Here is a 14945-nt window from a genome sequence, read left to right as displayed (position 1 = left end):
AAAAAAAAAAAAAAAAAAAAAAAAGAGTGCGCGAGAGTCAGGACCTGTCTTTCTGTACAGAGTAATGCCAACCCAACTACCCACCCTCATGGAAGCGAAAGTCCGTCCTTTTGTATCATTGTGGAGTTTTGCCATTTACTACATACTCGTCCGATCACAAAAGAAACAAATCGTGGACGGAGCCGTTGCAGTTTGAAACGGTTTTAAAAACGATTGATTAAGTCAAGTTACTAAGTAACATACCACCATACGTGCTGCATTTCGGTATATCACAGGCAAGCAATTTCATTTTATAAACAAGAGTTGCATAATAGTTTGATGCAGAAACAAACATAAAAATTGTGTATTGGTTTGTTGTCGTCATTTTGTTTGGGAATGATCGTACAGTAAGTAGTATATAAGCATGAGACAGTGTGAAAGAAGCCTGTAAGCGAGACACCAACAAACATTAAAGAAGGTGACGGTGACTGAAGAGAGAGAGAGAGAGAGAGAGAGAAAAAAAAAAAAATTGACGCACGCATAAATTTTTGCCTTGTATCGAGCTCATGTAGCGAATACAAAATGCCGCCCACAACTCGTCATTGGCCAACCGTCAGAATAGAGGACCACGCCCCAGGTTTGAGATGTGTGGGGGCCAGGTTAGGCTAGGTTGGCTAAGCAGACTGCTAGTGGAGACAATGATCACTTTGGATAGGGGCGGGCGGGCCATGCTCCGGTTGAACTGCTGGTACCTACAACCCAACACTGCACTGCTGTGCACCGCAGGATCGGATAGAGTGGCAACAGTGGGCATACTATAGTATATTTAGAATCGCGAGAAGGAGACGGACAGGCCCAGTCAACTTAGCCACACAACGACTGCCTTGCTCGGAACAATAAGGGAGGGAGAGAAAAAAAAGGGGTGGATTTGACTGGTTGGCAAACCAGGATCGATTTCCATGTCACTTTCAAGCATCTAAACCTTCCGATTGAGAATTATCCATCGATTTGTTCCTATTTACACACTCAACCTATCGCCAAGAATCCAAGAGAAAACTACGGAGTAAATAAATATAGGTTATCTGCATCATCATCGCAACATTTACTCCAAATGATAATATAAACACCCATTTTACTTGTTTTTGGGATGAAAACCCAACGGAATTTCTCCGTACTGCTTGCTACTGGCTGTAGGATATGTCTTGGTATGTACCACAAAAGCCTCCCTGGTCTGCCACCCTGACCGTTTGATCGACGTGCGCAGGGATCTAGCTTACCCATGGCACCAACCAGTAGCTCACCAGTACGAAGGTACGTATGTATCAGGTACTGCACTGCACTTCGTACCGGTATTTGTCCAACAAGTAAGTTACTACAGTTGCCTGGGTCAGGCCTTGCAGAGCCTTGGATCGCTTACCCAATCCGTATTTTGTCAACAGTTTGAAGACATGGCATTGTACAAGAGCCCCACGGCCAGGGCCCCGGTTAGCTCTGCAACCACATGGCCCATATCAACTGGAGCTGGTAGCGTCAGCGGAGTCGTGATCCCGATCTACGGCGACCGTAGATCCAGGGTTGGGCCCGCCAGATGTTGATGTCAAGCTAAGAAGAGCCCCCACGTCCTTGGACTCTGGATGATGGTTCTCAACCTGCCTGTCTTGTTCTCATCACCCAAATCGCCTCGACATTGATGGGCAGGACCTTTTGGGAGGCAGAGGAGGATCATCAAAACAAGATAAGGAGGGTAGGCCAAGGGACAAAAAGAGGGGTCGCTTGTTTTTTTTTTTTTTTCCCTCCCCTTCACCATGCACCGCAGCAGATAAGCAGCTAGCCGGGAGCAAAGCATCACCATAAGAAAGGGACGGGTCCCCTTGTACGTCATCTCCAGGCCGAGGGAGTGGCATTCCAAACATGTCATCAAGCAGCCTGCTCCATGGCGGTACGACGGCCCTCGCCGCGCTCACGACCATATTCACACCACCTCCCAACTGCGCCACGAGCACATGGCTGTTGACCACCACCGAAGCACCTTCCGAGTACCCTCCCTTCCCAACTGAAGGGCCATCGTCCTGCAATATCCCGAGATGGGAAGACAACATTGACGAAGGCTCATACGAGTTCTATTCACCTGCTGTCTGCCCATCTGGCTTCGTCGTGGGTCCTTCCTGCAAATCTGGACAGGTCAAGACTTCTGATGACTTCCCCAAAGTCGAGGCTGGAGAGACGGTAGCCTTTTGTGTGCCGAGGTAAGTTCTTTGCCATAAGTCTGACGGCATCCGCCCGAAGACTGTATCCCATCCTGAAAAAAAGCTAATCCAAGCCGAAAACCAGTGGTTACACTTGTACTGGCGACGCGACAGATGGTGGGGTGTGGGGTATGATCCAGACTGGAGCGGGTGCTACACAGGTCACAGTAGCACCGGCCATCCAGATCCGATGGAGAGATTTCGACCTGACTTTGTTTCCAACGCACCCGCTGAGCCCCGGGGTCACGATCGGCGTCGGCCCGCAATCAACACCAGCTCCTCTTTCAACTCCCCGTACTACCGGGCCCGCGGGTGGTAACGGTGTTATCGTGGTGACTCTGCCAAATCCTGCACGATCTACGCTGCTCACTTCGACGACTGGCACGAGCGCCGCCACAACACCGCCCATCGCCAACCCAAACAGTGCTTCACAGCAGCGCGTACCAGATGAGGAGGCTACGTCACCTGCCAGAACCGCCCGTCCGGATTCGGCGACGGTGACGACTGTGGTATCAGCTGGACGCAGCAGTCAGTCCACAGACCTAACAAAGGCATCTCCCCTGGAGTCGACAGATTCACATGGACTACCGCTCGGTCCGATAATTCTGGCTTGCCTAATCAGCGTGCTCATCTTTGGTGCAAGCGTTTTCTTCTTTTCCAAACGGCGACGAGACAGAAGGGATGGGCCAGGGGCACAGCCATCTCTGCTGCCGGTCGGTGTAGGAGTGTGGGTAGGAAGCAGTCACGGTAGTGAAAGCAGAAGGACAAAGAGTTCAAAACCAAAAATGTGGAGAACATGGGTCACAGCTCTGCGCAACAAGTCGAATCGACAAGGTGGCGGCGGCTGGCCGACTGATGAGAGGGCAGCCAACGACGCGAAAACAGAAAAGTCGAGATTAAAGGATACCATGGGTTGGGCCGGCTGTCCGGCAGCAGGAACGCCTGGTTCCAAGGAAAACCCAGCCGAGCTGGAGCAGCTCGGCAATGGGAATGACTCTGAGGAACAGCAGAGATGGAGCTGGGTGTCCAGAATGTTCAGCATACGAGCTTCGCGAGAGGGCGGACAGGACGAAGACGATTTCAAGTCTAGTGTTATGAGCAGCAGGAGGACGACAAGATCCTCCCGCTGGACGGTATCGGATGCCGAAGGTATGATTGGCGAACGGCAACACAACTTGACCGCCCCGGGGGCGTTGTGGCCGCCCGTGCCTGCGGTGCCGAGGCTGCCAACACCACTACCTGCGGTGCTCATCAGCAGACCAACGAGCCCAACGTTGACGTTGAGGCCATTGACTGCCCGCAGTGCCTTCACTGTGAGGACTGAGACGACGGAAATGAGTGAGACATTCGAGGAGAATGACATGCTGAGTCGGTTATCCCCAACGCGTATCTCATACTACACAGGAGCTGGCGGTCTACTATCGCCCAGAGAGTCGTCGCGGAGACTGAGCCACATAAGTGGCGGTACCTTTGGACCAGGTGGTGGTAGTAGAAGTAGTAGAAATAGCCATAGTCGCTCGTCCCGGGCAACTCCAGAATCTTAAAACAAGAACATTACAACAGTGCCGTATTGTGCTGCCGCTGCTGCTGCTGTTGCTGCTACTACTACTCCGCGTGCATACCCAGTTCTGATGTCGGGGCATAGCTTAAGACCCTGGCGTCACCGACATGAATCTGCCCACGAACACCCTCGACAGATTCGAGGGGCTCCTCAATTGACGCAATGTTCTTAGTGGCCTGGTGATGGCCATCGTCAGCGTCGGCGTCGGCAGGGTCCGCCTCTTTCTTTTCCTTCTTTTTGTCCAGCTTCTTTTGGTTTCTCTTTCCCTTGATGTTCATGGTGATGTGATGCTCCTTTTTTTCCAGTTCCAAAACGGAGCCCCTCCAGGTTCTTCCGTGTAGGTGACGTAAGCAGAGCCGTTTCCCTTCGTCAGGATAGTACATCCAGCAAGCCCACTTGGTCCAGTTGCCAAGCTTCATCTGATCTCGGGCACGATGCCCCACAGTATCCTCGATGAAGGCACCTCGGGCCATGGATAGACGTGTAGGGAACACGCGCGCGAGGTAGTGTGATACTTCGGCAATATGAGGCTTATCGTGCCAAAAGAATAACGGGGTCAAGGGGATGGGAGGCAGCGATGAGGACGAGGGAATAAATGTCCGCTTCAGCTGACGTGTCAGTCGTAAAAGAGCCGAGTGGTAGGTGACATGCGCCTGGACGGCGTAAGAGAGGAGTCTGCAAGACGGCAAGCAGATGTATTTGACAGGGGGCGATTCTAAGTCGGTAATAAAAGAATCATCGCCTGTACCACTAGTGGTGTCTTCTACAACAGGGGACCCTGGCAAAGAGCCAACCGTTGCAGTATCCAGAGCTGTGACTGGAGCTTCAGAGGTTGATGTTGAGGATCGAGACAAGGAAGACAATGAGAGGGTCGACGGTAAGCCAGCTGGTGATGCTTTGTTTGCTTCCATGACATCCAGCATTCCGGCAATAGGTATGTCTGTGACGAGAGTCCAGTCATGTTGATGAATCCACTACGAGCCGGGCAATTCGGACGATTGGGAGAGTTAGCTGGTTAGGTAGGTACTTGAGGTATAGACCTGGGTAAGGTATATACGAGATCTTGGTCTTGTGGGCTCCATGTGGAAAAATAGACCAGGGGAAAAAAAAAACAGAGGAGACAAATATTTAGAATTACACGTACCACATAGCTGGTTTCTGTCAGACGCAGGGCAGTGCGGACAGCAAGCCCAAAGCCTAATCGATCGGCCGGCTCCACAAATGTCACCCTTCCATCATCGCCTGCGCGACTAACGGTGACGGAAACGGCGCTGCCGAGCGGATTGTTCCGGCCGTCAAACCCGAATTCGGCCTCGACAAAGCTCTGGGTCACGGGTATCGGAGACGGAATATCCGGTAAGTACTCAGCCAAGAACAGCTCCTTGACGTTTTCCTTGTAAACGTCGTATACTTGGGCGCCCTGCGCGGTTACCTGTCCCCTCTTTGGACGAGCGCGGGGTTTGATGTGGTCGTACGTGTCGAGGACAACTATGACGCGACATTTTAACAGAGAGGGGCAGTGTCGCCGATATGATGCGATAACTTGGGTGAGAAGTTCGGTTTCTGGGGCTGAGGGCGTCGGAGAAGTGGTGATGATGAGCGTCAGTAGGCTCGGAATGCGGTCGTCCATGACTGTAGAGTAGATGAGCGAGCAATTGTTGTAGAAAGGGGGTAAGAAGAGAAAAAAAAAAAAAAAAAAAAAAAAAAAAAGGTCACGGGTTTTCGATGCTTTGTGTAGCTGCTCTAGAACTACCTAGTTTAGGCAGGTTTACATGTCAGTCGAACCCTGGACCGAATCTAAATCTCGCATTCCTTCCTTTCTCGTTCAGTCCAGTCCAACAAATTTTAGGGTCCATGACGCCACGCCAACTTTGACCCTGAAATTTTCGTGCCCGTTTGTTTGTGCATAAGGTACGTGACAGGCCAGGTCATCCCCACCCCGCACTATTGGTGGGGTTCTGAACCCACTTCTCTCAAATGTGCTAGTCTAGTTGCAATGGAGATTTCACTTTTTCAGGACCATATCTCCACTCCAATTCCAAAGAATCCGTGGTAGAACTGTCGTAGGCGTAGCGCAATTCTGGCCGCCTAAATCATGAATTCCAATAATTTGTTCCTTGTTCCACACTTCAACATTACATGAACAAAAAGAACTGACACGATTTGTCTAATGTTGCCTATGTAAACAAACTGCAGGTTGCTATTTATGTCCTCCACCGACCGCGTTTTTTTTCGTGTTTTTCTTCTTCTTTGTGCAGTCCTGTTGGCAACTCCCCGGGTTTATACATTGAAAACTACATAATGTACTTATTCATCATCGGCATCTCGGGGCTCATGCTTCCGCCAAAATTCCTCGTACTCGTTTGAGCCCTGCGCTGGGACTTCGAGTGGTACAGTGATAGGTACGATAGGGATGTTCTTGCTGTCAAGTTCTGCCAGGCGAGCCTGGGTTTTGGGCCGGGTTTTGTTGATGCTATACACAGACACACGATGACACGAGCTGGTGACGTGCAATCCCCAGTTCCAGGCTGTGCGAACCTCGGGAGGTTGCGTGTTCAGGCTGTTGTCCCAACACCGCACTACGATCTCTATCCAACCCTCGACGTCGCAGGGAAGTTCCATGTGCCACGTCCGCCATGTCCACTTTCGCTTCTTGGACAAGTTCTCCAGCGGCACCGTGTACCAGTTGAAACCACCATCGGCCGACAGCTCAACCCGCTCTGGCCACCGCCCACCACCCGAGTAGGCCCAGCCATTGCAGCGTATCTTGCCGTTGTGAATCACTACCTGCTTCATCCACGGGGACATTATGGCAGAGCTGACAGGCATCTCCTGTATCTGGATCCCGTCTGTCAGGTTGAAGTTGTGCTTGCCCACCTGCTGCGGGAAGTAGAGATACTCCTGGGTCTGGACCGGCGCGCGACTAGGATTCTTGATGGCCTTGATTCGATACAGCCACTTGACGCTACGCGCACCGATGTAGCCCAAAACCACGGTCCGCAAAGGGAAACCGTGAATCTTTGGCAATGGCTCATCGTTCATGGCCCAGGCCAGTATCACCTCGTTGGCCTTGACCTTGGACCACGGCACGCTGACGAGATAATTCATGGCCTTTTCTCCCTTGACATAGGTGTCGGCCCCGTAGAACTCGACGTGCTTGGCCCCATCGACCAGACCACCACACTCCTTGATGACCGCCTTGAGGCTGACTCCCGTCCACTTGGCCGTCCCAATGGCTCCTTCGGCCCATGGTGCCTGAGGTACTTCGTCACCCTGGCCGGGGTACTTGGTGATCTGCTCGATGCGACGCGTGCCTGAGCATTGAATGGTTACGTGCTTCTCCATGCGCGGGAATCGGGATTCGTCCATGAGGTCGTCGAGCGTAAATGTCTTGGGGTTCTTGACGAGGCCGTCGACGTCAAAGCTAAAGTCGTCCTTTTCGATGTAGGGTATACCGCCGTGGTTGCGGACAAAGTGCAGCGAGTTGGGTGTGATGTCCTTGGCAGCCGTCAAGCGTTTCGGCGGCTCCCCGTTGTAGGGGAACTGCAGCAAGTGGAGCATGTCAACATGCTTCTCTTCGAGCACACAGTTCCATGAATCATCAACCACGTCCTCAAGCTCGCCACCCAGAGCGTGATGCCAAAGCTTGAAGCGGGTGCCGGGGAGGACTGGATTTGTCCCGGGAATCTCAGCAAGCTGGTACTCTGGGTTCGGTGGCCATGTTTGAGAGCTAAGGATCTTGTGGGCAGCTGCCTTTTTCTCCGGGTAATTTTCCCACTCGACAAAGCTGATGAACAAATTTAGCAATCATTCAATCTTGATCAAAGAAAAACGGGGGTTCGCCCAAGGGCTTCGTGGGCCAGCAAACCGAAGCCACTCACCCCTTCCAACCCTTTCGCTCCCGAGCAAATAGCTTGGCTCGATCGCCGACAGACTTGATGGCTTCCTCATCTTTGGTAAGGGGGCCAAACTGCTGGGGTGGAATTTCTTTGGTTTCGGGGCCGGTCATGTCCAGTGCGGGCAATAGGGCGCCAGCGAAACCCTGGGCGATCTTCCACTGGTCTGGCCTATTGGTGGTCTCCGCGTGGGGAGCCATGACTTTGGTGACAGGCCTGTGTGGAATGGACATTGTGCTTGCTCTTTTGGACTTTTCCCCAGATTTTTACTCTGTCATCAGCTGTCGCTGGTCGTCTTCTATGGGCACATCAGCAGTCGAGGGGATCAAGGTTGTGAAGCACTGAAGTCAGGGAAGGAACCGGAATGCACGGGGCCTATAAATACCTATCTGCCCTACCCCATCTCAAAAATGAGAGGACAGGGGGAGGTTCCCCCTCTTTAACGGTCCAATGCACCGTCTATCCAAGATACTTTACTCTAGTTGGTCTCCATATCTTAGGTGCCTGGGCTACACTAATTTATTGGCCAGCCTGCCGCATAGCTTGCATCGTATATGCGGGCACAACTGGCTGTTGAAAACATTGGGCGAACTTTAGCGCCCTTGTGTTGCTTCTTGCAAAGTCAAAATCAGGGCTCACATGCACTGTTATCTATATCGCGACATGATTTGTGTCTTCTCACATTCCTCTCCAGTGATCGGATGAGACTTGATTTTGGTTCAGATGAAGGTGATTCACTTATACAGGCGAGTACAAGTAAAACTGTGGGCTTCATAATTATGGAGAAGGAGAGGATGCAAGCAGAATCCATGACGCTAAGATGATGTCTTTCTAAGCCCAACCATAGTTTAAGAAGCGACGGGTAATCTGCAGCTCCTTATCTCGTGCAACCAATGCGATACGTCGACCAAAAGTCAGGGAGTGCCCATTTGTTCTGTCATTGAGTGGAGTTTCGACACTTTTAGCTGGCTCACTCGGTCGTGCGGGGTTTCTGGAGACAAAACAAATACGGCTACAGAATGACCATGTACCTTTGGGCCGCGACGAAAAAAATATTATCTACCGGCCTAGGATTGTCGTGAAAGCTTGCGTTCAAGACGTAAGAATTGGCAAGTACGTACGTTATGTACGCTTACAGACCAATCCATGTCTTCTTGGCCTCCACTTTTCTTCTTTTCTGCAAACTGGATTGTTATCACCTTATAATGACGCAGGGTTTACTACCTTGGGTTAGGTAGCTTCTACAACTAGACCCAAATAGTTATACTCGTAGTCAAGATGCAGGCCTGCTGCGGGAGCATTTGTCAGACCCTTGCATATTATGTTATACCATGGCCAGCGAGAAGTGGGGATCTTGCATCTGTACAGGCCTGCAATATGTGGCAATGGAATCACTAATGCTAACTGATGTTGTTTTCTTTGATCGTCAAGCACAGCTAACACTCCATTTCTTTAGTACGTCGCTCAAAAATAGGTACCATTCTCCGATAACGCAAAGTGATTCTTGTACGTCAAAATCAGCATCCAGACCACGTAAATGAGCCAGCAGCATTCATAGGGGTACATGCCTATTGTATTTTGACAGGAACCACAAACTTTTTGGCCACTAGGCAACGAGATAGTCGTGCTGATAAATCTCGGCCTGGTTGAATAGGACTGTGAGAAACGCTCGTACCCAGGTAGTTAGGTACCTTTCCCCTCTTATAAGTGGGTAGTTGGGTCCTTTATCTACCTGACTTTGTTCATGGGCTGAGCGCCTACAGATATGCGAGCGCTCGTAGCTGTCCACCATCTTGCCTTTCATGCGTTCCGCCTTTTCGCTGTCATCGACTGAAAATAGATATTTAAACGGCATTTATCCACAGTGCTCTGTTGTTGTGGTATTACTCTACAGGCACTCGCTCCAGGGTCGCCACTAACACTCGCACCAGAAAGCTTTTTATCATAGCCAACCTAACAAGTCTATTTTCCCTCGCTATTAACTTGTTGAACCATGTTTGCAACCTACCTCCCAGTCTCCTCGCGGAAAGAGGGTTTAGAATGTTGGCTGGCTACCTACAAAAGAAGTTGAAAAGCTTCGTATCCAGTTTGGGCTTCACGCTTGGCATACCCCGTGAAAATCAGCGAGAATGAATAATTTCCATGGCTGCAGACAGCTCAAAATATCTGACTAAATAGATACTGCAGACTCGCTTTAAGTCTCAGGGACGCATTCGGGATATCAGGCAGCCTGAATGTGTAGCTTTGATAAGATGTCGCAGCTCTGGATAGAAGACATGAATTACTGGCTTTTGCTGACCCTGCTGAATTTAGCTCTGACTCAGTTTCAGTCGTAGATACCCGTGACCTCCTTTGGTTCTATCATGTTTCTATGAGTATCATCCCAGTTCCTTGCTCCAGAGCTACAACTCGACGCAGTCCTCACCGCCAAGTGTTGCATGGCGAGTGGCTTTCCCTCAGATTGGCAACAATTCAGGCTTCTTCCCAATCCAGTCCTTCTGGTTAGCTGGTGTCATTGGTCTGCCGAATCTTGAGCTGCGTCTCCGCTAGCAGAGAGAGCAAGCGCAGCATGTGACAGCGGTGAAAACGACGAGTGGTCAAGAGATTGATCGCCAGCCAAGCAGAACAAGCACATTGAAACCTGGTTCCCCGCTTAAAGCGGTGGAAAAGGCGATATAAAGAAGTCTATTCATTCCATCCGGCAATGAAAAGTGTCCAACAGGGTCGTTGTGCAACGTAACAAACAGTTGACCATTATGGATTCATCATTGCTCACTTGCAGATCAAGGGAACTTGAGATTATATGCCAATGATATTGAATGCCGCCAGCCTGTATGTATGAAAGTGTCGGTGTAATTGCATTTTTATACCGCGATGCTCTTGCCCTAGCGACCATCGCAGTCGTTGAAGACTTCCATAGCGTGCCATGGTGGGACTATGTGGAGAGCCTCGGGGGAATATTTGTAGATCTCAAAGTCAACTTCTATCGGCGATTCGGCCCTGTTGGAAACCCCAACTGCCGTCCACCGTGACTCGAGATGCAGATGGTGTTTGCATTTTACTCCACCACCTCGACGGCATCCTCAGCAGTCTGAGTCCCGTGGAAGATTACGGAAAGATCACCGCGGTCGCGGATATGGGTAAGAACATCCTAGATGGGACCTAATGCTGGCAGTTTCGCGTTGACATTCATTCCGAATCGGTGCAAACGAATGCGGACCACAGAGTCAGATGTTTTGACAGTGAGTGACATGACGTCGCACTGGCGGCTCTGAAATGACATAGGACACCCCGGCTCTCTTGTTAGTATATCCCACGTGTAATTCAGAAATCTGCAAAGAACTCGGACGTGGTTCTATCTCAGGTCAGCTATGCTAAGAGAGAGAGAGAGAGAAAAAGAGATTTTACTTATTAGATGTTCATCTGTTCCTATTTAGTGTGCAACCATTCCTCCGGCTCCGATAGCTTTACAATGGTCTTGTTTGCCCCCTGCACGAGGTAGTAGAGTATACCTATTATAGCAGCCAGCTGTCTGGATTTAATTAAGCTCTGCACGGATAGAATACCGGTAGTTTAATGCCAAGCCCTTGCTGCCACTGCTGGAGCTGTTAAAGCCTCACATGTTATGGATCAGCCGCGGCCGAAACTGTAACTATTTCCAGACTTTAAGCTTGTTACAATAGTGCCACTCCTGTGCTGCGGCCATCTGCAACATGGCGCATTGCTGGTACTACATCGATTTACCCTATTTCGTTTAGCGAGGCAACGTTTCTACACTCCAGTGAAGTATTGTCTCGGCTAAGTTCTCGACGGCCGCGTCGACCTCGTTCAGTCAGATATGAGGGCTCTGCACTAGCAAAAAGAAATCCTCCAGACTAGAGATTGCGCATTCCAAGTTGCATCAATTATTGATTATCACGATGATTCTGAGGTGGCCATCAAGCAAGGTGCAAAACAAATTGTCTCCTCCCATCAGGGATGATAGTTGCACGTCATGGTCGCAGACTTGAGGACACAGCATGGCGCGAAATATACCGAACCCAAGGATATCTTGACTGGGAATTACACCCCCTGGCGTCCAAATCAAACAATGTATCGATTTCTAAGGAGTCTTTTTGGGATTGACTTGTCAAAGATCTCACTAAAAAAAAAAAAAAAAAAAAAAAAAAAAAAAAAAAAAAAAAAAAAAAAAAAGAAAAGAGAAAAATCAGGGAGCCGTCTCTTATTGTACGTGGTCTGGTAATTTTGCCGAGATTCGTAAAACTTTAGGGGTTCACTTCATCCGCTTAAACACCAACCGGTCGTTGCGAGCCTTGGAGCGCATGTCTAGACATGCTAAAACAATAAGCTTGCTCGTCTTTCTTGAGCACATTTTCCTCTACAACGCAACTCGGAGCTGGACAACTAGGCCATTCATAAGCCGGGGGGACCCACTCAAGCAGGGGATTGGGGAGATATTTGTCCCCTAAATAAACATGAGGCTCGTTTGTGTTCCTGCTGGACTGTTCTGTCAAACTGTCACAAGGTTTAATTTCTTTTTTTTGTTTTTCAATTGCCGTAGTTGTTTGGACATGGCGGCGCCCTTTCTCCAAGATCGCCAAGAATCGATCTGTCTAACCCAAAGTAGGTAATCGTCCGAACAAAGTTTGGACACGGAACGAACATAAACAGGGGGCACCCAATTTGTAATTCAGGAACCAGTATAGATGCGGAGTTAGAAAGACGTTTCACTCAAACCCACACCCGCATAACATGACCTTGTTGGTGCGACTTTTTTTTCTTTTTCTTAGTGAGGGCATGGGACTTTGTTTAGGCGCACCCTAAAATGTTCGTTTTGGAACGTGGTGGATCGCTTTCTGGAAGGGATAAGCCCGAATCTGTTACTCAACCTAGCGCTGTGCCATGTGTGGAGCCGCTTCTCCTTTGGGTAAAATCGGAGACTGCATTACCGACATGGGACGGTATTGGTTTGCATGTCATATTTAAAGTAGCATTCGGCAGCAAGGATGGCCCCATAATCGTGGTCAAACCGCTCGTTCACGTTGCTTGCTTTTAGGCGAAAAGGGGCGATGCTTGGATGATATGATTTTTACCATGTTTTGCTTGAGTTTATTTTTTTTTATCCGTCACAGAGAGGGAGAAACCGTGGTTGTCATGAAAATAGGGAGGCAGCTGAACAAGTCAATGACTGATTCACTGACTGATTCACTGACTGATTCACTGACTGATTCACTGGCTGACTGACTGACTAACTGACTGACAGGCTGGCTGGAGATAGATACCTATAAAACAGGACCCAGCAGTCCGATTGTCATGTCTGTTCAAGTCTTGGAATCAACCAGGCCTTTCTCCGGTTTCCAGTCTTTCGTTTTTTGGAGTCAACCAGGCCTTCTTTTTTCTGGTTTCCAGTCCTTCGTTCAATTTTCTTTTTGTTCCGAACTCACAAAGACCAAGACAAATACAAATAAATATTCTCATCATGACTCAACGAAACCAATTTTCCCTCCGAGCCGTGCTCACCGGACTTTTGGTGGCACCAGCTTGCGTGACCGCCGCCCCGAATGGCACCCTCCACCTTCTGGCCAAGGCGGCGGGCAAACTTTACTTTGGGACTGCGATCGATAACCCCGAAATCCTTGATCAAAGTTACCGGGCAGTTGTCAGCGATGCGTCGGATTTTGGACAAATTACAGTGGGAAACACGCAAAAGTGGCAGTACACCGAGCCTCAGCAAAATCAGTTCGACTTCTCAGCTGGAGATGTCCTTGTCGATTTTGCCCAGTCCAACAAGCAACTTCTTCGCTGCCACACCCTTGTCTGGTACAATCAGCTTGCTCCATGGGGTATGTTGTGTTATTTTATTTTGTTTTATCGTTTTTTTTTGTCGAAATTACCACGTACCCCGCACAGAATTAATACCACCTATCTACCTTACTTCAATTTCGCAATTTCAATAATCAAGAACTAACCAAGAAGCTGATGTTACCACAAAGTGTCATCGGGAAATTGGGACCGCGACTCGCTCACACGCGTCATCCAAACGCACATCAGCAACTTGGCGGGACATTACAAGGGCAGATGCTATGCTTGGGACGTGGTCAACGAGGCGCTGAATGACGACGGAACCTACCGAGACTCGGTGTTCCACCGCGTTTTGGGCACGGATTACATCCCCATCGCCTTCAAGGCCGCCGCACTTGCCGACCCGGACGCCAAACTTTACTACAATGACTACAATATCGAGCAGGCTGGTGTCAAACAACAGGCGGCGCTCAAGATTGTTGATCTGATCAAAAGCAGTGGCGCCACTATCCATGGCGTTGGCCTTCAGGGTCATTTTGTTGTCGGTGGGACGGGCAGCAAGGAATCTCTTGCTTCGGTCCTCAACTGTTTCGTCGCCAAGGATGTCGACGTCGCTTACACCGAAATAGATATCCGCCACTCGACCCTTCCGGCAGACGCACAAGCCCAACAGCGCCAGGCAGACGACTACGCCTCCGTGGTCGGTGCTTGTTTGTCGGTGCAGCGCTGCGTCGGCATCACAGTCTGGGGTGCATCCGACGCCCACAGCTGGATTCCGAGTACCTTCCCTGGCGCAGGTGACGCCACGCTGCTAGACAAAAACATGAACCCCAAGCCGGCATACAACAGGGTCCGAGATGTGTTGGCTGCTGCCGGTCGTGGCAGGAAGCGATCTCCGAGAGTCGCTTTCTGAACCTTTCGCAACAGAGAAGAGAGATACGTGGACTACCTGGGGTTTGTAACACGGTAGACACGTCAGGTTCTTTTTCTTCTTTTTTTTGTTTTGTTTAGTTTTTGGCTCGCCACAAGGTGCGATAGCTCTGTCTGCCGGCGGACCTTTTTATTCCCCCCCCCCCCGTAAATATATGCTAGGCGTTATCATACTGGATATAAACAAATTTCTCTCAAGTGTTTGTGTTGCCGATGCTTCCGCCAATTGACTAGCGAACGCTTTGGTCCCTCTCCCTCCCAAGATAGACTTTGTTGCCCCCTCAGCGAACGGAGCTGAGTATCCACCATCGATTCACTCGGTGCTTCTCCTTAGATACGCCGTGGGTGTGCACAATCACCCTAGTTTATTCGGTGGTACTAGGCGCTCGCTACCCGACATGCGCTTTGATCGCGGCCAAATTAAACTACGAGACTGCACGGCCTCGCTTTGAGCCGGTGGAATACAACGCTGAACTAGAGCTTGGACTTTTCAACCTTCCAAGATTTATTAAGGTCGTTACCTCCCGCTTC

General features: G+C 50.0%; 5 protein-coding genes across 5 annotated transcripts; 3 read left to right on the top strand and 2 right to left on the bottom strand.

The window, feature by feature from the left end:
• Positions 1-1258: 1258 nt before the first annotated feature.
• On the top strand, positions 1259-1574 carry PgNI_08043 (uncharacterized protein; the record flags this gene model as incomplete). Its single annotated transcript, XM_031128044.1, has 2 exons — positions 1259-1290; positions 1358-1574. The coding sequence occupies 2 exons, from the start codon at positions 1259-1261 to the stop codon at positions 1572-1574; spliced, it is 249 nt and encodes an 82-aa protein (XP_030978716.1).
• Positions 1575-1890: 316 nt separating this feature from the next.
• On the top strand, positions 1891-3769 carry PgNI_08042 (uncharacterized protein; the record flags this gene model as incomplete). Its single annotated transcript, XM_031128043.1, has 2 exons — positions 1891-2225; positions 2311-3769. 2 exons carry the CDS (start codon positions 1891-1893, stop codon positions 3767-3769), a joined length of 1794 nt encoding a protein of 597 aa, XP_030978717.1.
• PgNI_08041 (uncharacterized protein) lies at positions 3512-5447 on the bottom strand. Its single transcript, XM_031128042.1, has 2 exons — positions 4931-5447; positions 3512-4760 (listed from the first exon to the last, which is right to left on the bottom strand). Exons 1-2 carry the CDS (start codon positions 5414-5416, stop codon positions 3831-3833), a joined length of 1416 nt encoding a protein of 471 aa, XP_030978918.1. The 5' UTR covers positions 5417-5447; the 3' UTR covers positions 3512-3830.
• Positions 5448-5976: 529 nt separating this feature from the next.
• On the bottom strand, positions 5977-8038 carry PgNI_08040 (uncharacterized protein). The gene is made up of 2 exons (XM_031128041.1): positions 7668-8038; positions 5977-7573 (listed from the first exon to the last, which is right to left on the bottom strand). Exons 1-2 carry the CDS (start codon positions 7913-7915, stop codon positions 6094-6096), a joined length of 1728 nt encoding a protein of 575 aa, XP_030978920.1. The 5' UTR covers positions 7916-8038; the 3' UTR covers positions 5977-6093.
• A 4832-nt stretch (positions 8039-12870) lies between these two features.
• PgNI_08039 (uncharacterized protein) lies at positions 12871-14558 on the top strand. The gene is made up of 2 exons (XM_031128040.1): positions 12871-13525; positions 13676-14558. Exons 1-2 carry the CDS (start codon positions 13162-13164, stop codon positions 14395-14397), a joined length of 1086 nt encoding a protein of 361 aa, XP_030978681.1. The 5' UTR covers positions 12871-13161; the 3' UTR covers positions 14398-14558.
• Positions 14559-14945: the final 387 nt, after the last annotated feature.

Source organism: Pyricularia grisea, assembly GCF_004355905.1.
Source record: "Pyricularia grisea strain NI907 chromosome V map unlocalized Pyricularia_grisea_NI907_Scaffold_6, whole genome shotgun sequence".
NCBI lineage: Eukaryota > Fungi > Ascomycota > Sordariomycetes > Magnaporthales > Pyriculariaceae > Pyricularia > Pyricularia grisea.
The sequence above is the reverse complement of the archived record's forward strand: the minus strand, read 5'-3'. Positions and strand labels throughout refer to the sequence as shown.